General features: G+C 47.7%; 1 protein-coding gene across 6 annotated transcripts; it reads right to left on the reverse strand.

Annotated features, from left to right (window-relative positions):
- Positions 1–1,127: 1,127 nt before the first annotated feature.
- On the reverse strand, positions 1,128–23,763 carry zbtb4 (zinc finger and BTB domain containing 4). Of its 6 annotated transcripts, XM_068588431.1 has the most exons (4): positions 23,432–23,763; positions 22,913–22,952; positions 18,485–18,606; positions 1,128–8,646 (listed from the first exon to the last, which is right to left on the reverse strand). In XM_068588431.1, exon 4 carries the CDS (start codon positions 8,628–8,630, stop codon positions 3,135–3,137), a length of 5,496 nt encoding a protein of 1,831 aa, XP_068444532.1. In that variant the 5' UTR covers positions 8,631–8,646; positions 18,485–18,606; positions 22,913–22,952; positions 23,432–23,763; the 3' UTR covers positions 1,128–3,134. The 6 variants fall into 6 exon arrangements, with proteins under 6 accessions (XP_068444532.1, XP_068444533.1, XP_068444531.1 ...); XM_068588432.1 differs by lacking the exon at positions 23,432–23,763 and having other exon boundaries at positions 22,913–23,044; XM_068588430.1 differs by lacking the exons at positions 18,485–18,606; positions 22,913–22,952; positions 23,432–23,763 and adding an exon at positions 15,040–15,238.
- Between the last annotated feature and the right edge of the window lie 1,089 nt (positions 23,764–24,852).

A 24,852-nucleotide genomic window follows, 5' to 3' on the forward strand; every position in this document is an offset into this window, starting at 1 on the left:
GCATCAGTCAACTTTAAGCACATGGTTCATATTGAGAACTCTAAGATCAACTGGTAAAGATTAATAGAAACATAAAAAAAAAAATATGAGTCCAGACTAGAGTTGATTTCATTGGGTCATCAGGTTAATACTTTATTTTGTTTGATTGCAGCAAAGAGAAAGAAAGGGAGACGGAAACAAGGGGAGAGAGAGAGAGAGAGAACAGGAAGAATGTCGGGGGGGAAAAGGAGACTACAGAGCTGTGGCTACAAGCCTTTGTATCAAATCTAGAGACAAAGTCATCAGGCAACATTAAAACATCTTTTAAAAATAACATTAACATATTTTGTGGGCTCTATATGGCACAGTATTACCCTAGACATGTACACGATACCAAATCAGTTTAGCCACGTCCCTACATCTATGAACAGCTTCATAGCAAACAAAGCCGTGAGATCTATCTCCAAAGCATACTGCCATTTCTCAAGAAAACGTTCATTCACCATTCAAATTTCTTATGCCATAACAAGGCACCTTAACAGTTGAAATCTGGCAGGTCCACATCTTACTATAGATAATTATTTAAATATCAAAGCAGAGGCACATTCATTTAAACTAAAACATACAGTAAATAGTTGTATATTACCACCAGATTCCAGTCCAGTCACTACAATACGTTGATTTGCATGCTTTTGGTCTGTATGATAACCATGATGGCAAACTATGGCATAAGAAATGGTCCAAAAACACTACAGGAATGGCTTGAGATAGTGTATTGGAGACAGCAAGGCTTTTTTTACATTGAAACTAACCCACAGAAAAGTGTCAAAGAACAAAAATAATAACTGGCGGCCCATATACTGCCAAGGGATATGCTGCTCAGACAGATTTATTTTGGTTTTCATATTCGCGCAGTCACTCACATTCGTACACGAAACACGTACGTCCACGCGCAAAAAGGCTTGAAACCACACCCGAGGGGATGCAGTTGGTCACAATGCGTTTTTACACACCTGCTTAAACCAAAAGGTGCCCCGTTACCATCACACACACACACGCACAAACATATGTACTTCATTCAGAGGAGGTGCAGTGTATGTTTGAGGAAGGAGGGAGAATCAGCTCTGAAATAGTGACCGTGGGATGTAAATGTGGAAGCTAGTTTTGTGGAATTGTTCCAAACGGTGGTCTATGATGAATAACTAAAAAAAAAAAAAGAAGAATATTAAGAGATATGGAAGATGAAGAGAGCCAGAAAATATCAAACAGAAACAAAAGCTGTGCGCACATTGCCAGATTTGCTGAGGATATAAACGGTTAGGAAGCAAGTGTTGCTCATGCTTTGTGAATACAGAACCCAAGATTACTGACATGTTCCTAGGACTACTGTATATATGCATACCAGACGTTATACGGTTCTTTAACAGGTTATTTGTGTCAAAACAGAAACAAAAAAAAAAGGAACTGAAACCAACTCTACCATTAATTAATGCAGTTGTACTTCATTAACCTCATGACTAAATTTACATTCATATTTTTAAGTTTACTCCCCCTTTTCACTGAAGCCATTTCCATCTGGTAAGAGGGCTAAACAACATAAACAACAACATAGTTGAACAAAACAAACACATAGAGATAACATTACACTGAACAAAAAGGCCCCAGGAGTGCTCCGGGGGAGTTTCGGCCACCACTTTGGCTGCTAAGCTCAGCCTTTTCCTACCTCTTGGTAAATGACACAGGGCAGCAGGGGGAATTATTTGGGCTATTTCAAAAGCCCCCTCCGTTTGGGAGAGGGACATTTCTTTTTGTCCCCAAAGTCATTTCTGTGGGTCCTTCTGACTCCAGAGTCCAACAGTTTTGTGCCCATATATTTCTTTTCCTATACAGAAATAACTCAATACCCTGAATCCATTTTTCTATTTCCTTCCTCACTGTCACTTTATTCTTCCTGGCTTAGGAAATGCAGCCTTTTCCTCTTCCAATCAAGGGGGAAAAAGCTACGCAAGACGAAGGCTAACAAGTTTTTATTCTTTTCCTTTTCAATGTGAAGGAAATGAGATGAAAAACGGAAGTGCAATGGTCTACCAGCCTCTAACTCTTACCCAGTGGCCAGCTACATATCCCAAGCAGCTACAAGTGTCCCCTTTTGAGTGACCACTACCTTTTCTATTGTGTGCACATAAGGTATAAACTATGGTGAATGCTATACAGATCCTACAGTGCCATACGGCCACAAAGTCGCCAGGTTAGTTGAGACATTAGAAGCTCAGATGATCTGTCATTGTCATAGGCTCGCGTCCAGCCATAGCATCGACTTCTTTAATGATTTGGATATGAGGAATCACTTTTAAATGCACTCCTACATTTTGACCGACAGTCGCTATTCCAACTAGAGTAGGAATGCTGTGCGAGTCTCACACGGAATCAACTGGCCATCACTTGCAAACACGCACACGCACACTCACTCACACACACACACACGCGTACGCAGTAATACCTGCTTAAGCCCACCTCTGCATGCACAAATCACCTACATACATGTGCATGTACATGCTCATATATAACTTTCGTGGACAGTTTAACGACAGGATACACCTGCAATCTCATTCGCTCATACAAATATGACGCACGGTTCGAGTTGCTTAATGCTCCACCCTCCGCTGTGTCTCGAGTCAGAACTCTTCTCGTCCTCGCCCACACAAGCCGTCCCCTGAAGAGCGTTTATCCTCGCTATGCGGCGACTATAAAGGGAAGCGGGCTGAACTAATTTTTCACACGACACACACCCTGTTAGCAGTTCTTATTCTTATAGATAATATAATGAGTCAGAGAGGAAGATTAATCAAGCTCTAGAACTACGACACACTACAGCAAGACAGGAGAGACGCGGAGAAAAGGGGAGCGAGAGTAAAGAGAGGGGAGTAATGATCAACACTATATTATCGGCCCCTCTCCCGTTTCTTTGCTCCTTCTCCTCACTTCAGCTTACTCCTGAAATAATGCCTAGCTCTGATCTCTACTGAAAAACAGAGAGGCAGGGGCGCTGTGCGAGTGTACTCAGTGACCCAGTGAGCACGCACCCCTCCCGCTCCCATCCTAACCAGGCCAGGCCCTCCCCATTGAAATATATTCCGTATTCGTGCTTCTGTGTCCTACGGTTTGCCGCCGCTGCTGTCTCGCTGCTTCTTGCCGCTGCCGCTGCCGCTGCTGTAGTAGCTGGGATTCGCCACAAGGGGGTGAGGCACTGAGCCCATGTACGGCCCAGCTGTGTAGTTGAAGATGGCGGGGAGGAAAGGCAGAGGCTCCACCTTGTCCCCACCAGGTGCCATCATATTCAGAGCCATAGGAAGAGCCGCCAGGTTATAGGGGTAGGCCAGCAACTGGGGCCCGTACAGCAGCTGGTAAGGGTCCGGGTAAAACGGCAGCTTGGCCAGGTCCCCGCCATTGGGGACCATCATTTTCCCCAGTGGGCCAAAGGGGAGAGCTCCAGCAGGATAGGCGGACATGAGCAGGCTTTCCTCCTGCTTCTTACCAGAGTGGTAGCTGTCCGGCACAATAAGGGGCACGGGGTAATTCTGAGCATGGTAGCCCACCGGGGTGGCGTTCCCCTGCTGCGAATCTCTGGAAGAAACAGTGTCGCGGTGCTCCGGCTCAGGTGGTTGTGGGGCTCGGGGGAGAAGCAGCGCGTGGGCGGAGGGGCGGTCGCCGGCACCAGCTGCTCCGGTGGGCAGAGGGAGCCTGTCGAGTCCCTGTGAACTGGAGTGAACCTGCCGGGTGCCTTGAGCTAGGAGGCCAATAGTTGAGGGGGACTGGCAGGGAGATTTGGGAGTGTGCCTGTGTGAGGAGGATCCATTCATAGTGGTTTGAGTGTTGATATGCTGCGGGGACGGCACAGGGCTCAGCGGCTCCTCTTTGGGGACCAACAGGGAAACCTGGTCCTGTGGGGAGTGCGCAACTCTGCTCATTTGATGGGCCCTCTCCATCTCTTTTTCTCTCTCTTTCACCATTTCTTTGTCCCTCTCCCGCTCTCTCCGTCTCCCCAGCTCCCTCTCTTTCTCCCTGTACCTCTCCATCTCCCTCTCCCGAGCTAGAATAGAGGACATGGTCAGGTCTTGTGCTTCGTCGGGAGAGGGACTCCTGGACAGGGATTGAACTCTGAGATCTTGGATCCGGGGCGGCTCCTCGTAACCTACATGCAGAAACATGCCACTCCCACTCTGCCGCTCTCTGTCCATAATGACCCCATCCCGCTTCGCGAATCCCCCCTCGGAGCCGAGAGCTGTTGTCATGGAAACAGGAGGAGCAGCAGCTGCGGTTATTCTGGTCTGTGACGTCATGGGCGCATTTGGAGAGGTGTTGGTGGATGCCGCGACGTGCATAGGGCTGGGTATTCTGTGGATCTGGCTGTCTAGGCTCTTTTTGCTGGGGGTGCGGTAGTCCAGACACTCGGGTCCGTTCATGACGAGCACGCTCTGGAGAGCGGAGGGCGGGGCGGGCGTGAATTTGTGTTTAGTGGGTGTAAGGTTAACGGGACTTTCTAATGGAGGGTCTGCAATGTGTGGGCTGGGCTCGCTCTCTCTCTCTTGATGCGAGAGCTCTGTTAGTTCAGGTTTGCCACTTGATTCTGACACCCGGTGTTCAGCCGTCACTTCACTGAGATGGCCGTCATGCTGCTGTGACGTCAAACAGTTGCCGCCGCCGCCGCCGCTGGGGGGGTCTGGTGTTGAATAGCTGATAACTGAAACAGCGCTGGGAGCCCGGCCTTTGTCCGTGTCCAGGTCTCCGCTAACAGCGTTAACGACCGTCTCTGCTGTTTTGGGCTCTGAGTCTTTATCTTCCTTTTCTCTTTCCGGGGAACTGCTTAACTCGTGGCGTCGGACATGGCGAGTGAGCGCTGAAGACGTCTTGCACACTTTATGACACTGTGGACAGGTGTGTCGCGATAATGCTCTTCTGCTGAGGCGATTTGGACTTGAATTACACCCCGCTAAGGCCACTTGCCCCCCTTTTTCTTCATCGTACTTTGCGATCTCCGGCACTGTTTTAACGCCTACTCCTTCAACTTGTTCCCCAAGGGACACACTTTGGGGTACAGGGGGGGCCTCAGTAGGTTTGGGATGCTGGGCCCTCTGGTGGTCTTCCAACTTTTGCCTTGAAGGGAAAGTGGCTCGGCAGAAGAGGCATACGAACTCCAGCAGATGGCTCAGCTCGTGTTTGTCTCGCTTCCTCGGGCTCGAGAACCAGCAGCCACATGTACCACACTCTGCCGCATTCCCATTAGTCCAAGGCCGCCTTTTTATTCCCGTAGGGGCCACTGAGGTAGACAGAGGAGACTTTGGAGAGTGCAGAGGAGTGGGAACCTCACGACAGGCCTCCTTAACTTGTTCTTCTTGGTCTTTGTTTTTCTCCTTTAAAGTGGCTGAGAGATAATCTTTCTTTTTCCAGTCTCCCTCGTCTCTGTTAGTTTTTGATAGTTTTTCGGCCTCCCCGATCTTTCCGTCCTCCTCCTCATCTTGTGATTTCTCTGTTTCTTTATTCACATGGTTCTTGAGCCTCTCTGTCCTCTTCAACCGGATGGAGCGCTTGAATTTCAGTTTCCTCTGCCAGCTCTTGACCCTCTGTAGATGTGCTTGGGCCTTCCTCTTAGGCTTGTAGGAGTAGTAAGGCCGCCATAAATTATCCTCTGTGTCATTGTCACTGTCCTGGTCACGCACCTCCCGACGGAAATAATACTCCCTCACTTCATCGGGGGATTTAGAGCTCTTTTTCCTGACCTCCTCCTCCTCACAATCTCCTCCTTTATCACCGTCTTCTCCCAGGCTCACTCTGCGGTGCTTGTGGTGATGGTGATGGGAGTGGCGTGTTTCCCGCATCGATGATGTCTCACTCCGTTTTGTTTTAGGTGGAGAAAGGCTCTTGTCTCTCCTAAGGTCCGTCTCAGAGATGCTGCGCTTCACTATGGCTTCCTCACCAATACGTACAGTGATCTGGCACAGGGGCCCTGCCTCTCTGACCTGTGACCCTGCAGATGCTGACAGATGCTTTGAGTTAGAGATGTCACTCTTGCTGTGGGATTTGCGTGATTTGTGAAATAATCTGCCCGTCTCGTCCCCCTGTCTACCTCCGGAGCCCTGCTCTGTGGTATCTGAACGCTCTCTTGACCTCTTTCTATGGTTATCTGCGCTATCCCTCTGCTTTTTGATTGGCCTGGGAATGCCCTTGTGTGAAGTCTGACTGTTGCTGGTATCGGGGGATGGACTGCTCATCGGGCTTTTTTCACTTCCAGAAGTGACCTGGTTGCTGTGCACAATGACAGAGGAAGACACCGCCGCTCCATGAACTATGACGGAGGCTTTCGTATGGCCATAAGTTATTACAGAAGGCATGCTCGTGTCTGTGCCTCGACCAGTCTTAGAATTTTTGGTTTTGCTGCTACTAGACATTTTGAAGCTGCCGCTGCTTCTCCCCTGCTCTAACTCTGGGGCCTCACTCTCATGTTTTCTAACTTGGGGCATGTCCGCTTGGGGGAGGGGTATTAGCGCGGAGAGGTCCCCGTGCTCAGCAGAAACAGGGAAGCCATCAGGGAAGTCATCTGGATCGGGCTTTACACTCTGAGGGTGGGCCCCACTGATGAGGCTTTGTAGGTCCCCAGGGCCCAGAGCACAGCCCAGTCCGGGCAGCGAGAGGGAAGGTGTCTCAGTTGGTGGGAGTAGCAGTCCATTATGCAAACTGTCACTGTAAGTCTTGTAGGGTCTCTTCTGGGAGCGCATGGGGAGGAGGCGGTAGAGTTTCAGGGCGTTAGCTTTCTGCTTATAACCCCCATTAGCTGTCTTTTCACTGGAGATGAGGCTGGGATTAATCCCGTGAATGGTCTTCTGGTGCGTTTTGAGATTGTAGTAGGTGGCGAAGGCATCCCAGCAGAAGATGCACTGGTAGCGCCGCTCCCCAGTGTGCCACACCTCGTGCTTTGTGCGGTACTCAGCCAGGGCAAAGACCTTGTCGCAGAAATGGCAGGGATATTTGCGGCGCCATGAGTGCACGTTGGAGTGACGCTTCAGGCTGGACAGGGTCATGTAGGAGCGTTCACACACGGAGCAAAAGTAAATGATGTTGCCGTCTACCACCTTCACAAAATGGTGCTCATCACCCGCTAGTAACTCTGCGGCTGCTGCATCATCACCTTGGATACGTGCCAGGAGGCTTCGTGCTTTCTTCCCCGGCCGCGCCTTACTGATGTCTGATTGTCCCACAATCACTCCCCCCTCCACTCTCACCTCACCCTCCTCCAGTGGCTCCTCCTTCGGCTGCACAGTGAGAGAAGGAGGGCCCAGGCTGTTGGAGGGTAGGCCTGGCACCCTGCAGGAGGCCTCGTGGGACTGCAGTCTCTTGCTGTGGATGAAGACTTTGCCACAATAGCAGCAACTGAGGGCGCGGCTGCCACGATGCAGCCGCATGTGGACCGTCAGGGAGGAGGCCGAGCTGAAAAGCCGATGGCACACCCCGCAAATCAGCTCGGGCTTCAGGCTGTCGGTAGGGGAGTAGGAGGACGAGTGAGGGGGTGCGGTGAGATCCTCAGATGGGGGAGGAGGAGGCGGTGGTAAGGGGGGAGGAAGGTGGAGGGTGGGCGGGTGAAGACTTGGTCCATGAGGGCTTCCCACTTTCCCAGCAGGTCTTCCTGTCATTTTCTCTCTCCTCTCTGCATCCCCACCTCTCTGATACGCGGATGTGCCCAGGCTGAACAGGATCTGGGCGGTTTGAGACGGCGAGGCTGTGCCGTTGGTCACCCTGTGCCTCTCGTCCCAGCCATCGCTGCCATAGCAGCCACCTGAAGACCCGCTGGAGGATCTTGGGGGCGACCTGTGAAACTGAGTCTCTGGATTGAGTTTGGAGCACTTCAGAGGAGGCGGGGATTTGAGATCTTTCCTGCTAAGTGCATGAACAGTCATGGGAGATGAGGAGGAGGAAGGCGAAGAGGACGGAGAGCTGTCGTGCCTCGGGGGCTTAAATGGTCTGTGTTTAACGTCCATGGTAGCATCCAGTTTCCACAGCGACCCCTCGTCTGAGCTCTTGGACGATGGCCGCCGTCGGTGAGGGGAAGGGGAGGATGACGAAGAGCTACGACAGTGGTTTGGAGATGTCAGGGAGGCTGGGAGGGGGGCGGCACTAAGTGGGAAGCTTAAGGTGATTTTAGCATTTTTGGGTCCATCAGCCATGTCCTCCAGCCTGTCCTCCATCATGGCCTCTCCACGGCCTCCATGCCTTTTACCCTTCATCTCCAACTGCTCAACTTCCCCTCCTCCCTCCTCCTCCTCCTCCTCTTCCTCCTCCTCCTCCTCAGATGGAGAGGCCACTCCAAGACAGTGGGCTGGTTTGTTTAGCCCTTTGATCTGGTTTGAGCAGCGGAAATTGACAGGCAGGCGTGATGGTGGGGAGGCCCGAACTGATTGAAGGGTGTCTCCAGCCACTAATGACAGTGGCGGGGAAGACAGAAGTGACAACCGCTGACTCTGTTGGCACGTAGAGTTCTTAGTTGCACTATGTCTGATATTGCAGAGGGGAGTTAGCCCAGCAGCCAGGTGTTGCTCACTCAGACGTGACTGAATAAGGCCCGCGTGGAGGGGGTCCCACACCTTCTCACCGGACACCATGACCAGCACCCGAAATCTGAAAAGAGAAATCAGAAAAGTACACGTTAGCATTCGGAACATCCTGAGATACATGAGCAACACCAGAGTTTACATCGACATAAAGCAAAGGATTCACATTCGAAAGCTTTCGCAGAAACAGTCATGACGCTTGTGGAACACTTTTGAGAAACGGAAAAGAAAAGTAAATGCCCCAGCAATGCTGAACTCTATGAGCTCCGCCAGGAATGGTGAGGGAAAGGAGGGAGAGGGTAGGGGGAAGGAATGAATCTGCGGCAGTGCTGGTTTAGATTTCAGCGTGCCACAACCGAGCCTTTCGAAAGGCATTCCAGAGACCCATCTCTCTCGGCTGTGACACAACATTCCCTATGCCTAATTGGAAGGAGTTCAGATTTAATCAAGATTCCCTCAGAGTGTTGACTTAGATCCATGGCCCGAAGTGCGCACGTAAAAATAGTCCCATTCTCTCGCTGTTTGAGCAAGAGCCTTGTTAGCCATTCCTGGCAGTGGCTAGTATTTGCCGGGCATGACTCTAACCATTTATTTGTGAAGGCAAAGGCGGGAGGGAAGGAAAGAGGGGAAGAGGAGAAGGGAGGGAGATTGCATGCATGTGCACAGAGAAGGGGTGTATTTCAGTCCTCTGCATCCGGTACAATCTCAGCTAAGCTGGAGAAGATGAGCGACAGGCTATTCTCATTTCCATTTTAATTTGACTGCCATGGTGGTGGATGCAGTCCTGCTACAAATTCCCCCTACGCGAGATAGCAGCAGATTCATGCGCGATAGGCAATTTGCCGTTATTACTTATTTAAAATAGGTCGATTTATTTAGGTCTGCGTGTTGGGGGAGAAGAACGGAGACGGTGTACGGCCGTAATGATGCTACGAGAAGAAAAATCCTCAGTCATGCTTTTCTGCCTGCGTTTTCAAGCAGCAAAGCGGCCAGGAAGGCAGGCCGCTGTAAAATTCCACAGGCAGCCCTGAACAGGCAGAAACTAGGTCAGCACTGTTATTGCAGAGGGAAGAGGAGGGAGAGAGAGAGAGGGTGAGGATGAGGGAGAGTGAAAGGGTGATAGAAAAAGGGAGAGAGAGAGAGAAAGAAACCGGGAGAGCAAGAGACAAGGGGAAGGAGAAGAAGGGGGTTTGAAACAGGAACAGTCAGACACTGTCAGACAGACAGGAGCCCGGGCAAACACTCACACTCACACACACACACACGCACGCACACACACACACACACACACACACACACACACACACGCAACAGTACATAGACAAACATACAACCACGCACACACACGTGCATGTGTACACAGCGCTTCTCTTGCACTCATACGTGCCCACGAGCAAGACATGCGGGCATAAACAAAGCAGTTCAACACTTGTAAATGACATTCAAAATCAAAAAGGTGAATCTGAGTGCACCATGTCACTGAGGATACAGGTGGAATTAAGTATAGTCAACAAAAGGAAAACACGTGTGCCTGGTAATGACGTAGTGGCACATGCTTTTTGTTGGAAGTGGACAAAAACCAGGTCATGCCGCCTATTCAAGATGTCTGTCTAATAACAAGGATGCACAATCCCATCTCGCCGGGTTAGCTATATATATATATATATATATATATATATATATATATATATATATATATATATATATATATTTTTAAGCTCTGTGTTGAAACGGGCCTCGCATTTGCTGAGCGATAGATGTTGAGCAGGAAATCCCTTATGGCAAGCGCCAGTCTGCTACAAGTGGGCGGACACACTGAGAGACAGCGCTAAGGCTAAAAATTTCACCATCTCGGGAAAATGCGTATGACGCCCCCTCGCTCTTTTTCTTTATCTCCCTGTGACGCACACAGCCGCTGCACAAGCGGAGTCTGCACGACGCGCCATCTGACTGTGACAGTGAGCTTTTAAACGCGCTTTCAATGTACTGGATTTACTCATATTCTCGGAAATGTGTGCACACGCAGAAAGGGAGACTTTTACCTCTCTGTTATTCGTGCAGATGAGCAGATACACACACACACACAAACACACATGCATCCTTCTGTACGACTCACAAACAAGCACACGAACAAATGTGACCATGAATGTGCCGAGGACCCTAAAGCGAAATCAAAATAAACAGCGACCCTGTTCCCACACCTCTCTGTAACAGGATGTTCTGCACAAACTAAAATGTTGGTCGGCCTTATGAAGTGTTCATCTATTTACGCTCGTGGCACTACACAACCACATGGCACGAACAGGTTCTCAGCTGGTGCCGGAAAAAATTACTAACTAGTCTCATGGAATCATAAAACACATAACACATTGGCTTCTGCATAACAACAAAAGGCTCTTCACTGACAGGCAGAGGGAACAGAGAGCCCACTGATTTGATATCAAATGTACAACATCAAGGAAACACTTTTTTTGTCTTCTTGGAATTTCATTCTCTTAAGTTTAAACCATGGTGAAAGCGCACAAACTTGCAGATGAGTCTCCCTCTCTCCGCACAGTTTAGCTCTTGAAACCAATTAACTTTGCAGAAATTAAAAAGTGCTGTTTGGCTCAATAATCAGAACACATTGTTTGCATGAACTTTGGACCAATTGAAAACAGCAGAAGTTTTACTATTGACTCTGGCAAACTTTTCCATTAGCATCTGAAAAACATGGATCACTTCATGACCTTGGAAACCATTAGTTTGTAATCCACCGAGTCTAAACGGTCAATCAGTCACTAGGAAAATCACCGCTAAGGTGGCTTTGCATAACATAAGGCCGGGACGGCCGAGTAGTTTGGCTGGCACGTCAGCAAAGGGCCTTGAACCAGCCGTTGAGCAATCTGTTTATTCCACACTGAAACCGGTCCTTGTGCTGACAGACAAATAACTGTGAGGATTCGATTATGATGCTTTTTGTTTGCCATCTTTCATCGCAATGGAAATGCCAAGCACAAGTATTGTGATATTATGCAGTTGAAAGTAAAACAAAATGTGTAAAAAAGTAAACTGTTTTAAGCTATTTGGTCCAATCCTTTGTATAATTGAGGATTACAAGTCTGATCATTGGAAATTGTATTTTTAATACTGTTCTCGTGCCACATAATTGACTTTCATAAGTCAACATTAATGTAAGCAGCTAACATTTGTACCAATCCCTCATTAAAATATCTTGAATAGAGTACAGCTAAAATTATGAAGTTATCTTGCTTTACCGTTACTCTCACTATTAAATGACAATTTAAAATTAGATTCCGGTTTTTATTTATATAGTTTGTGTTGACTAAAGTAGTTGCTGAGATCTGAAAACACAATAACGTCGACGATGCAAAATGTGATGGTTTTAAGGAAAACGGCGGTCAGACGACAGTTTAGAAATGAGCCGGCAGATTAAAGATGAACACAATCACTCTATCCTGATGTGAAACTGTCAGTGGGCACATTTGAAATGTTGGTAATAACCTCTAATTGCACAGAAAACACGTGCGTTCACAAAGCTACAGTAATCTAACGGAGTGCACTTGTGCCTGCAGGTCGAAGCAGAAGCAGGAATTCATTTTTGAATTTGCTTATTTCTTCTTCGCCCTTCTTAGTTAGTTTAGTGAGTGCATCTTTATTATTTGTAATATGAATGATGGCCAAAACTATAAATATAAGTTTGTAATAAACCAGGATAAATCAGGATCATCCTTTACCTATATCTTAAAGCTGCATAATACGAGTGGGAGCATTGCTTTTGCCTCTCCACGGCTCTAAACAAGGCGCCGTGGCTAGCAGCTAGCAGTGCTGACGGGGTTAACTGTGCAAACAACGGCGAAAAAGCTGGCAGAGCTAACAGCGTTCACCTGAGAGGGAACCGGAAGGTTACTGCATTATCAGCGTTAACCCCACATGCTGCTCTCATGCATAAACCTGAGACCAAAAGCACGTGCGGCCGGCCGGCGAGGTTAACAAAGCAAAGAGAAGCTCGGGTAACAACACACACAGAGGGAGAGCCGCTTCCTCCTCTGCTCAGGTAGACATTACTCCGCTATGTCTTTACACAGCAAACAGCTTTTTGTTGCTATAATAACGCTCTGAATGTCGTATACTGCCCCTTAAAGCACTAATGTGCCATCAGCGTGTGTGTGTGTGTGTGTGTGTGTGTGTGTGTGTGTGTGTGTGTGTGTGTGTGTGTGTGTGTGTAAGGGGTCAAGGGGAGTGACTGCGAGTCAGAATGTGGGGGGCCTCGGTGTTCCAGCCGGTGAGCCAGCGGCGAGGAGCATGTGGAAAGAGGAGGAAGGTGTCAGTTGGGCTTTTTCCCCCCAGTGAGGGGCAGCCAGAGGGGCCCAACTATCGGAGCAGCAGTTGGTCTGCGAAGAGGAGGGTGTGTGTGTGTGTGTGTGTGTGCATGAGGGTGTGTGCGGGTGGGTAAGGGGGCGGGGGGGGGGCATTGTTCGCAAAGAACAGCAACTGAACTCTCCACAACCCCCCGTCCAAGAGAGCGTGGTGGAGCCAGCCAGATGGGATAGAGGGAGGGGGGAGGTAAGGGAAGTTGGTATGGGTTGGGGAGTGGTTGAGCGGAGGTGGTGGTGGTGGTTGTGGTGGTGGGAGGAAGGAGGAGGGGGGAGTTTGGGGTAACTTCAAACACGTCTCGCCTATGTTCACATTTCATGGTTTCCTTGTCTTTCAGATCCCCCTCAGCATGACTGAGTGCTTGCTCTCTCCCCCCTCCCTCCCAACTTGTAAACTGTTGTATGGTAGTGTTTTCGCATGCCGCTCCACGCACCAGCAAACCTGCCCAAGTCTAAAACACCATACTCTCCACGCTACGTTAGCTCTCAGCCCAGCACGTAATTCCCATAATTCTGCTCGCTGCGAAAGAATCACGCGAGGCTTTTGGGACACAGTAAGACCAAAAAAAAAAAAGAGAAAGTACCCCTGGAGAGCAGTAACACGACACTGGTGACCTTTTGGAAGGTAATTTCCCCCAAAATAATTTTCCAATTTCACACGCAGTCCCTGTTGAAGGCGGTGTGAAAGACACTTTGGAGTTCTCCGTCTCAAACATCCAAAGACACATTAGAGAATTAGCGAGGCTGAGTCAGAGCGGCGTGTTCAGCGGCCCCCATAAACTGCAAAACGATGGCAGGTTGGAGAAGACGAAGCGCTGCACCGGTTTCTCGAAAGCAACCACATCCTATATAGTTGTGACATTAAAAAAAAACCAACCCTTGCATCATAAAACAAAGCCAACCAACTCGGTCTTGAAATCTGCAAGACTTGAGCGTTAGCGCTTTTATGCCCGGGGACAGAGAAAAAAGGCCCAAATGCAGGCATGATTTATCTCATGTGTGACCCAAACACAAACACCGCCACCACTATGACAACATCGTCGGTGTGACACACTTCCTATTGTCTGACCTATGACCCCTATCCCTGTGGCAGAGTGGATCATATATGCTATACATTGAGCACAGGGGCTTGGCTTGGCATCCATGGAAACCAGGAATGTGGAGTAGTTGGCAGCAGATGCTGTGTTGTTTTGGGGAAGAAGAAGAAGAAGAAGAAGAAAAAAAAGTAAGGCTTCGGGCAGCAAAAAAACAAAATTGGTGACATCAATATGCCCTCTGCTGCTCTTCCAGAGACAACCATCCGGCTAAACAACAGGCTGGTAAAATGGATGACGAACTGGGCGGCCCGTGACCGGAACAAGAAACAGAACCCGTCGGGTGGAACTCGAAATGTTTACCGTCGCGTACATGCAAGTTTCCCCCCAAAAAACACTTCCTCTGATGTTGTTAGTAACTTGATGAGGACGACTGGGAGGCTGGCCTACCATGTTTAGACCCCAACAACAAAGCTCATATCTGTTCTGACCGGTTGGTTGTCGTTCCTCTCCCTCCGCCTCCCCCGCGCCCGTCTGCGGTGAATCACAGAGACGCAAGAGGCTACGATAAATTAAAAGTTTCATCACAATCTCAAAAAACGAGTCATCGCTCTTGAAAAAGAACTGCGTGGTGCGCCAGCAACAGAGGGGAGAATGAGGGAGCCGAGGCCTGTTACTGGCGCACACACACACACACACACACACACACACACACACACTGACACACACACACACACACACACACACACACACACACACACAAACACACACACAGACCCAGCACAGGCGCACGCACACGCACATGAAAACGCGTCTACAAACACACACTGCATAAACACACACACACACACCCACCAAGACTCACGCCCCAACACACGCACAGTAAAATAAAAACCTTTTCCTCCTCTTCAAGCGCGGAGCAACCGCCCGCCGCCGCCGCAGCAGCAGAGTGAAGCAGAAAAACAAGCAGGAAAACAACAGAAATCAGCCTCTCTTCCTCTTATTCTCCCTGGCTGTCTCTCAGGAAGGCAAGCATACAAGAGAACGTACCTCGGAAAACCTCCTGCTGCATCTCTGCTGCGATGTGTTCTCTCCCCTCACACTCCCTCTCTCCCTCTCCCTCGCTCTCTCTCTCTCTCTCTCTCTCTCTCTCTCTCCCCCTTGGTCTGTGTATGCGCACGTCTGAGTGTGTGTGAGAGCGAGCGAGTGAGCGCAGGGAGAGGCGGTGCGCACACACACACACACACGCACACACACACACACACACACACACACACACACACACACACACACACACACAGGCAGCAGTGTGTGAAGACAGAGGGCAGGAGCGATTCTCACACTCGAACTTGCTTGCTTGCTCTCTCTCTCTCTCTTTTCTCTCTCACTCCAGTTTTTGCCTCTGACACACGATTCTTAGTGTTTTTGCTCTTTTTTTTCCAGCAAGTGAATCCCCCCCACTCTCTCCCCCCCTCTGAATCCAATCTTCTTTTTATTTGGAAGTGTTGTTCCCTCTCCCCCCTTTCTCTACACACACATTCACGCATGCACACACACACACTACTTTATATACACAAAGCCCAGCGATAGGGAGAGGGAGGGAGAGGCAGAGGGAGACAGAGTGGGAGAGCAAGCAAGAGGACGCCATTTAAGCAGTTTGTTACGAGCACTGCAAGTCCCCAAAATGGCTGAAAACAAACAGGAACCACGCCAACTCAAAAAACCCGGGCACAAGGACGGACGGACGGACACGCAGAGAGGGAGCGAGAGGAGAGCGTGCGAGAGAGACAGGGAGACAGAGAGAGGACAAACTGCTGGTAGTCAAATGGCGGATGGGAGCGCTCCGTGAAACAAGTGAAGTTGAGGGAGAAATGGGTCATTAAAGGGGAACTCCAGGTTCAGCGTTGCACTTAAATAAAGTTCAGGGACTTGGGAGAGACGGTTTAAAAAAAAAAAAAAAAAGAACGGTCCAAATGGAAGCAACGGAGGCCAAGACGGCCTGAATTTAAGTCTCCAGTGTGGGTCAAGCTCCAATAACGCTGGTTCCTACATTTCCCAAGATGCAACTTGATAGCACCTTTCACTCCATTCTCTCTGCCCCGGCTCATACGAAACCCCTCCGAAATTGCACTTCATGAAAACAACGCTACCGCAACGCGACATACATGCTGATGGGACGACTTTGAAAAGTTCCATCCACTACAAAGTAAACAGTTATCCACTGCGGGGAACGGGCTGTGCTGTTCGCCGTTTGAAAATGTATGAAAATGACGTCGAAAAATCCCATTTTTGGCACGTTTTTTAATTTGGTTAATGGGTACTGAGGATCAAGTGTTTTGCCCGAGCCCTCTGCCGCTGCGCTAATGCGGAGTTCCCATCACGGCTGCCAGGACACAATCTTATTTCCTTAGAATTTAGAAAAGCGCCCTTAAGACATTACACAACCGCTCTCACAGGCTCGGTCGCGCCTCCCATGACGGGCAAGCAGTTCTTCACGTGCGAGTGCCTCTTCGAAAGAGAAAAGGAATAAAGGTGAACAGACCTGGGTCACGAACGTGACCTCAAGTGGGTTCAAGTGCCGTCAGCGGCGATGTCAATTAACTGCTTTTAGGTCAGTGGTTGTATCCGAGTCTAAACCCCGCACACCCCCCCTCCTCCTCCTCCGCCTGCCCCACCAAAACAAAAGGCGCCGCTGCATCGCCATCGAGTCCTGCAGATGGATATCACTTCTGATGCCTCACAACAACAACTCTCTCTCCGTTCTGGATCTCTCGGCCTCGCTCTCGGCTCGAGCGTCACGGTCAAGAGGAAATTCCACATCGCTCTGTTCTCCCTCCGGCGGCCGCGGGGCCCGCTCGACGGCCTTAGATCAGGAGCTATTCTATCAGCTGGAACAATAGGGCCGAAATATTTGAGGAGGGGTGGAAGAATGTTCTAACACTGTTATGCTTCAACACCATTATACTTCCCACTGTCCTTTTGAGTGGAGCCGTTGCCCCCCCTCCACCCTCCAACTCCTCCCCAGCACCCACCAACTGAACCTTGACGCCAACAACCCGCCCTCCTCCTACTCGTCCCCTGCCCTTTCCCTCTCTCCCTCTCTTTCATCACCCTCTCCTACCCTCATTGTACGCTGCCACACTTGTCTCCATGGGAACTGCTCTGGGATTGGGTGTTGTTCCCTCTGACCTCTCTGGCTGTTGGGAGTTAGACAAACTTTTTTTTTTTTTAACCCCCCTCCCACCCCCACACCCGTGCACTCGTCCACGCTTTCAAAGCATGCTGGGTGTGTGTGTGTGGACGTGACACATGACAGCAGTTGTGAGCAGCTTCTGGACAGAAATTAATAAAAGAAAAAATGGCTGTGTGTGTGTGTGTGTGTGAGAGAGAGAGGAAGATTGCCCGTTGGCAAAAACAATAGAGTGTGTGAGTGTGTGTGTGTGTGTGTTCCAGGAGTGCGGTCCACTCGGTCCACACATGTGTGCCGGCATTGTCCTGCGCCTGCAGCCAGCCACCAACTCTGTATTCAGAGCACCCCCGTAGTCCAGCCGTCCCTATTCATGGATGTTTGGCCAAACGTGATCATAGCTTTTCATGCTGTGCTACCAAGCGACACGCACGTCTGAATACACAAAGATGGAGGAACTAAGGAAGCCATCTTGGTGGAAAATTTAAACCATTAAGACTTTCAATATTTAATCATCGATCTGCATTAAATCCGGGGTTATATTATACATTCATTTAATATTCTATACGTAAAAGATTTTTTTTTTTTATTTCAACAGGATAATTGATTATTTAAAGGAAAGAAAATTAGCACAATGATTATAGAAATCACACACTCTTAAGTAAATGGTGCAGTTAAAGGCACCCTGCGGGGTGTTTGCTCACTGACGGCGCTGTAGGAGCAATGTTTTGAACAGCGAGTCCTTGTATTGTTGGTTTGTCATGGTCTACCAGCATGACGAAACATATGCACACACGATGGGGGTAAAGTAAAACACATTTCTGCCGACTGTGAAGGGCAGGAACGGTTGACAACATTGATGTGGCGATGGCCGAATAATAGAGGAGAATACCGCAAGTAGATCAAACACAGCTCAACAGATTTCCAATAAAAAAATAAATAAATGTTTGCAAATGTTTTAGGTTTTGTTAGGCCTTAAACCTACAACGATTGATTTGTTGGCCACTTGGGGGCAGCAAAATCGAGCTGTGACCACGACACATACATATAATACACATATATATATATATAGGGATTGATTGACGTGCATATCGGGTATCAGATCTCAAATTTGTTAGATCAGAGAGAAAAAACAGTATAAAGACACCAGTTACACAGTCAGTGCCAATATTGGTTTCTTTTTAAATTCAGGCTGAATTCCTTCTGATACATGTATGTGAATATTTCCCGAGGCATGCTCAAGGGTTGGTAAACAACTTCAGTGCTCTCAAACAAGAAAAAGCAAGAAGAAAAAAAAGGATAACTAACCTGCTCTCCAGCTGACTTGGACTGAGATCAAAGCGGGAAGTCAAACGGCGCTCGAGGAGTTCAAATGTCCGTGGTTTCTTAAAGAGAAAGTAGAGGCATCACAAGGTTCCTGTGTCTGCAGCCTGCAACACACAGGAGGACAGAATGAGAGTGAAACCCTGGCACATGCATGTTCTGCAAGTATGTGTTCAGATAAGCATGACAAATGTTGACATTCAGACAGATGAAAGGGTGTTTTAAGTCCTCGGCTTTGCTTTACAGACACTGGGGCGGTACAGCGGGTAACTTGATGAAACCGCCCTTGAAATTGGGACAGATGAGCGTGCTGGAACATGTCCGGAGCTCACGCTTCTCTGCTGTTTACAAAAACAAACGTCAGGGAAGCAGTCGAACAGTACAGACCAGAAAAGACATCGCTGTGTTACTCCGCTGTGTATTGTTACGTGCCAGACATGTGTCAAACCTTTTCCTCACGCATCAAGGAGGCAGCAGAAAAACCCATGGAATAAAACATAAGAGATCTTGAGGCGACCGGCCTTCAACTAGGGTTTTCAATCAGGCCGGCAAAAATGTCAGAGATGTGTAAATATTTTAAGTTCTACCTTGACATCCTTTCTCATGTGGAAAACAGGTCAACTCAAATCAAATTGATGGAGTTTTTCTGACAAAATGTTCAGGAATTTTAAGCTTTTTGAGTGTCATTAGAGGAGAAACGTGAAAAAAAAAGGTGCAGGCATTTTCAGCAGAGTTAGCGAGTTCGACTCTGCACCACATCCGCTTTCCTGTAAGACAACGCTGAAGGGACCAAAACAGGCAAATGCCACAGAGGCCATCCTGAGCAGATGTCCACAATCTGCATGCCGCAAAAGCTGAGACTATTTCTATACAGCGTGCCGGATGAAAGCGGCGGAAGAATTCATAGAGCTATGTTGACATGTGATGTAAGACGGTTATATAGTCGTGACTTTCGAAGACAACGCAGTGGGCGCCTCCGTCAGACGGAAAGTGGAGTTTCGTCACGCGGAGCCGAGCAGGCCGGCTTCAGACGCGTTGAGCTATATAGCGAGCATGTTCGAGTGAGCGGTGGAACGCTGCTGAGTCACACAAACTCCCCCTGGGCACACACCAGAGACAAAATGCTTTTTTAAAAAAGGGATTTAGATGGGTTTAGGCCAAACAAGGGGGTTACAGCTGGAGAGCAATTCACAATCAGTTTGATACGCAATAAACAGCTGGCGAAATATGGTTGTATAACAGGAAAGAGAAAAGAAGAAGAGGAAGAAAGGAGAAAAAAAAAAAGAGGATGAGCGAGTTCGGAGTGTGGACGTTGCCAAAGGAGACTGGAAAGGATAGGTGGAAAATCATCTGGGAGGGGTGCCTGATACGGCGTTGAGGAGGGAGGGAGGGGGGGGGGGGGCTGGTTTTTCCACTGCCAGAGAGAGAGAGGACGGCTAAATCAAATTAATTAGCTCCTTCATCTCCAGGCAGCTACTCAGGCATGCTGTACTGGCGAAGAGAGACAGTTGGAGGGAGGGGGGGTGTTGGCATAAGAGAATGGGAGAAAGCGAGATAGGACACGGTGGAGGGGTGAAAAGCCTGCTGTGTATGTGCGCCATTCAGGAGGACGGGCAGCGGAGGAGAGAGGGGGGGGGGGGGGTTGGGGTGCATAATTCTCTGATAAGCGTGAGGGTTGTTTTGCTGGAGCCTCTGTTCAGTCATGAGGAGGAGGAGGAGGAGGAGGAGGAAATGGCTGCGTGTTGGCTGACGCGCTTCGGGGCGATGGTACTTCCTGTTTCTAGACAGCCTGTATTTTGAGGGCACTGTACTGTAAACAACCCTGCTTTGCTGCACGCCTCTTTAAATAGCACACAGGCACTTCAATCAGAAGCTCCCGGAAAGACGGCGAGCCGAGAAAGTCTTGCGATGAGAAAAGAAAAAAGAAAGGCGCTCCGGGGGTTTTGAGCAGTGGCAACATGTGGTAAACTTATCCTGTGATCAAAAAAAAAGAATCATAATAATAATAGCAAAGCGCTAATAGTCGCGCTGACATCAGAAGAAAGGGGAAAAGAAAGCGGTAAAAAAAAAAAAAAAAAAGCGGAGAAAAGATACGACAGATGGTTTGAGGCAGTGGCATCATGCCAGGGGAAACAAAACAGCAGGAACAGCAGAGAAACTAAAGACAAAAAAAGTGAGAAAAGAGGAAAAGAGGCAGGGCGAGTGGTAAGCCCAGGGGAGAGCCACCGCAGGCAGCATGTGGCCCTCTCTGAAGCTTAGTGTGCACGAGAGAGGGGTGAAGGAAACGCAGCGAGGGAGGGAAGATGAGAGAGTTGAAGAGGGAGTTAGAGAAAATAGGAAGACGGTTTGAGTGCAAGTGGGAGGTTCAGACAATGAAGGAGACGCTTCCGCGAGGGAGGGGGGTAAGCGTCATGTGACGACACGGGGGGACTTTACAGAAAAGAGGTTGGACAAGTTGATCCAGAATGAAAAATGGAACTCATATTCATGCTTCGCGGCTGTTTGCCTTCATCAACCAGCCGAGCTGCAGTTTGTATTGATGTCTGTCCAAAATGACCGAATAAAACTTTTTCTCTTAATCCTACTAGGCATTTATGGGAGATTGTCATAATTAGCACACAAGTTCTTAAGTTATGGCTGAAGCAGTGTTTTGTGAGGTCACAGTGACCTTTGACCACCACATTTGAATCAGTTAAGTGTGGTAAATTTTAAGATATTCCCTAAAGGGGCTCCTGAGATATCACGAGAATGGTACGGACAGACAAACGTACAACCCACAATCATGACGGCGGTGGCTGTCGCCAGCGTGGAGCCATAAAAGCGATCAGGAGAATGATGCTGTATGTCAAAGGGGATGGCAGACGGGGCCAGAGGTCAAAACCTTGGGAGGAGGCAGCAGTGGACAGCTCAGCGCAGCAGCGTTTTCCCGGACGAGACTTGGCTGCACTGCGAGAACCCCAGATTAGCACTAAGCCGATTGCAACGCCAGGTAGGATCAAGAGCAATTAATTTAGCACCCAGATAATTCCAGGAAAGAGGCTGAAAAGAACCATAACAAAACGTAGGTCTCCAGCAAAACTCCAAACGCCAGCTTGACTTAACGTTCCTACTTCAAGTCTGTCTTCTGCAAATTAGCTGCCTCAAAAGAACTGGGTGTAACAAGAGAGCAGAGAGAATCTGGAAGGTCTGAAAGGGTGCGTGGATGATAAAAGGAAGGATGAAAGAAAGATGAAGACGCTTGGCAGGGGCTGACATCAGCCAAAACAAACACCCAAAGAACAGGACATTCTCTAGCGGACAGAAATGGGCCGGCTTGTTCGGCTCCAATGAGCTCTCAGGGAGAGCATGCCTCCGACACTACGTCACCCATTTTTTTTATACAAAACAATATCCTGGTGCATAATTTACGGAGGGAATACAGCTGCAAGCATTTCTCTCTCATTCATATAATAACAGGCAATTCACGCGCAAATAAAAACAAACACAAAACTGCCGAGACAAGGTAACCTACTTGTAGCTTTGTGTCTATTTTGAATGGTGTCTATTGAGCAGATAGTGTAGATTAGGATTGCCAGATTTCACTGAGGCCCACAATCTTAATCTCATGGTTAGCTGGGATGTTTTAGTCAAAGAACAGTATAAAAGTCTTCAGGACATGTTACCCTGGTGTTAAGTTAAAGTGATTTATTCTCACCAACAGCATAGTTGTTTCAGAAAAAAGGGATATTAATTGTTTTAAACCAGAAAGACAATATATTTTAGGGTTTTTGATAATAAATGGGACTGATAAATAGTCGGGTCCTCCCACCATGCTTTGCATCTGCCTGTCTGTTTCTCCCGCCCTCCTTGTTCGCCTACTTTATTGTGCGACAAGACTCCCCCTTTTCTCCTCCCCCTCCCCAACCAAGCCCTGGAAACACGCTCACTGTCAGCTTTGACATCAACAGACAAGAGCTCCCCCTGGATACATAAATCCTCAACCCACCCAGGAATTAATGCCTCGGGAAGGAAAACGACATGCTGCAACATGTATACCGGAATATATTATATTATTATATAACAAAAGTATACCTAATTATTTTCATTGTCAGAACTTTTTTTTTTCTTTTAACATCACTATTATGATTGCTCTAAAAGAGCAACCATTGCAGACAATCTATAGCCCCCCATACAGATCATCCAGAAAACGCCCAACAGCTAAAACTATTTACTTTCATTCAGCAAGGCCTACTGTTAACAGGCTACTTTCAACTTCAGTCGGTTTGGATTTAGGACATGATTGGCTCTGAGAAAACACAATTAGAATAGAAATATGACCAATTCCATCTCAGAAGTAAGAGAAAATGTAAACACATCTAAAAGGTGAGTCAACAGTGGGGTTCTCTTGAAACATCCAGGTTGTAGGGCACTTACATGTTTTTAGTTGTCGTCCAGTGGTGGAAGAAATCGGATGCTGTAAAAGTAATGATAGTGTAAAAATACTCACAAGGTAAAGTTCTGCATTTCAAGTTTTACTGTGGTGAAATCACAAGTATTACCAGCAAAATATTATTTAGGTATCAAGAGTAAGTGTTTTTTTAAAATATTAAATGGTTCCTTTTATACAATTGGATAGTTAACAGCATTTTACAGCTGGAGAGGTTGCGCACATATTATAAATTGTATATTGTAATCTACATGACTAACGTATTTTTCTTAAGTGAATAACAAATTGGATGGGTTTCTTAAGAGCATTTAGTTTGTCTTTATTTTAATTACAAAATCTCAATTGGCACAGTATATTCTATGCTTGCAAGCAGTCCCTTGATTGAGCTTCACACATTTCACTCAAATTGTCAGAAACTGGTAAAGCATTTGCTTCTCATATCACTAACATTTTGCAGAGGGTGCTGTCGATTTTAAACTATTCGAAAAATGTGGATGAATTCCTACCACACTCCAGACCTGACAGTCAGGCATCCCCTATGCAGCAACCTCCTTGCAGCAGTAGAGGGAGCACGTTTGACAGCCTGGTGGGACTTGCTTCCGCATTGAAAACGTGGTTGTGCAATGTCTTTGCAAGGCTGATCGTTCTCAATGTGAGCCAGAGGAGGGAGCCAGCTGGTCAATAATGAATCCTTTGTATAGTCATGGTATTGCATGGCACATGGTGAACAAAGTGTTTCACTGTCACATTATTCTATGCATGTCAAACATGGCCTGCGTGCAGTATTTTCAGTTTATTAAAATGACTTAACACAGAACATGGTTTTGACGCCACAAGGATACTGCAGATGTGGCATCAAATCTTGCTTCTCGGCTTGATTGATGTCTTTCTCTGCTGTACCTGCCAAACAGAAATGATGGCAAAGAGGTATGTTCATGCTGGTAGCAGCATAAAGCTAAGCTGTCTCACTACACATGTACATGTAGTATTTCAACATGACTATGTTGAACATGAATTGGGTTTAAAATACTCAAGAATCAAACACTCCCACAGTCCACCATGTTGGTTCAGTGTCTTTATTTAAACAACAAGTCAGTACAAATTTAACAAAGTGTCATGATGTTGTTTTGAGTTGTCACACGATCGTTGCATTTAATAAACACATCAGAATGAGTTTCTCCAATCATAGCACAGACGTGATTGAACTCACTGTCTAGCTTTTACTTCCACTTCTTTCTCAGCACCTTAAGCAAATAACACAACACTGCTTGAATGGTACAATGGATTTGTATGGCTCGAAGAGGCTCAGACTTTAACACCGTGTAATGTTCTGCTTTTATATAATTATAGGGTCATTACCACCGGACAAACGTGTTTCCTTCCCTTGGGCCCTCCTAACGAAAGCTACAAAATCTATTGTGTAACAAGCGGAAGGCATCTGAGTCCATGAAGACAATATTGACACTCAAACTAACCTACAACACCTACCTAATGTTAATTCAAGTAATCAAAAGATTGATGAAAGTAGCTGAAAAAACAGCGCATTAACTAAACGACAAGCTTATCCTTTCAACAACAGACTAATGGTTCCAACTTTAATACCGACGAAGAGTCAAGACCATTGAAATTACGATACTGGCCGGAAAAGTTCCTCCAGTTTAAACCTAATCACATTAAAAAATAAAGTAAATATAACACTCACACAGCCTTTTCTTATTTTAAGCTCGTCATTTTCTGAAAATGCGCAGCTATGTGACCGGTCAAGTGAGCCAACAAGAATATCCCAGACTCCATTTTTCTCGTTCACAACAAGAAGCATATCGTCTAACACCCGCCATGTTGGGTGCTCCGAGAGCCGAACAACGCCGGTTAGAATACACCCTATTCTTGTCCCCAATGCAACGTTATAACGCAGGACACACAGCCA

This window comes from Clinocottus analis, unplaced genomic scaffold (genome assembly GCF_023055335.1).
Source record: "Clinocottus analis isolate CAN_PGR_092001 unplaced genomic scaffold, fCliAna1.0.p SCAF_21, whole genome shotgun sequence".
Classification (NCBI taxonomy): Eukaryota; Metazoa; Chordata; class Actinopteri; order Perciformes; family Cottidae; genus Clinocottus; species Clinocottus analis.

Bases quoted from the DNA above. Each gene is read 5' to 3' on its own strand.
- zbtb4 (XM_068588431.1), bottom strand. From the start codon at position 8,630: ATGGTGTCCGGTGAGAAGGTGTGGGACCCCCTCCACGCGGGCCTTATT.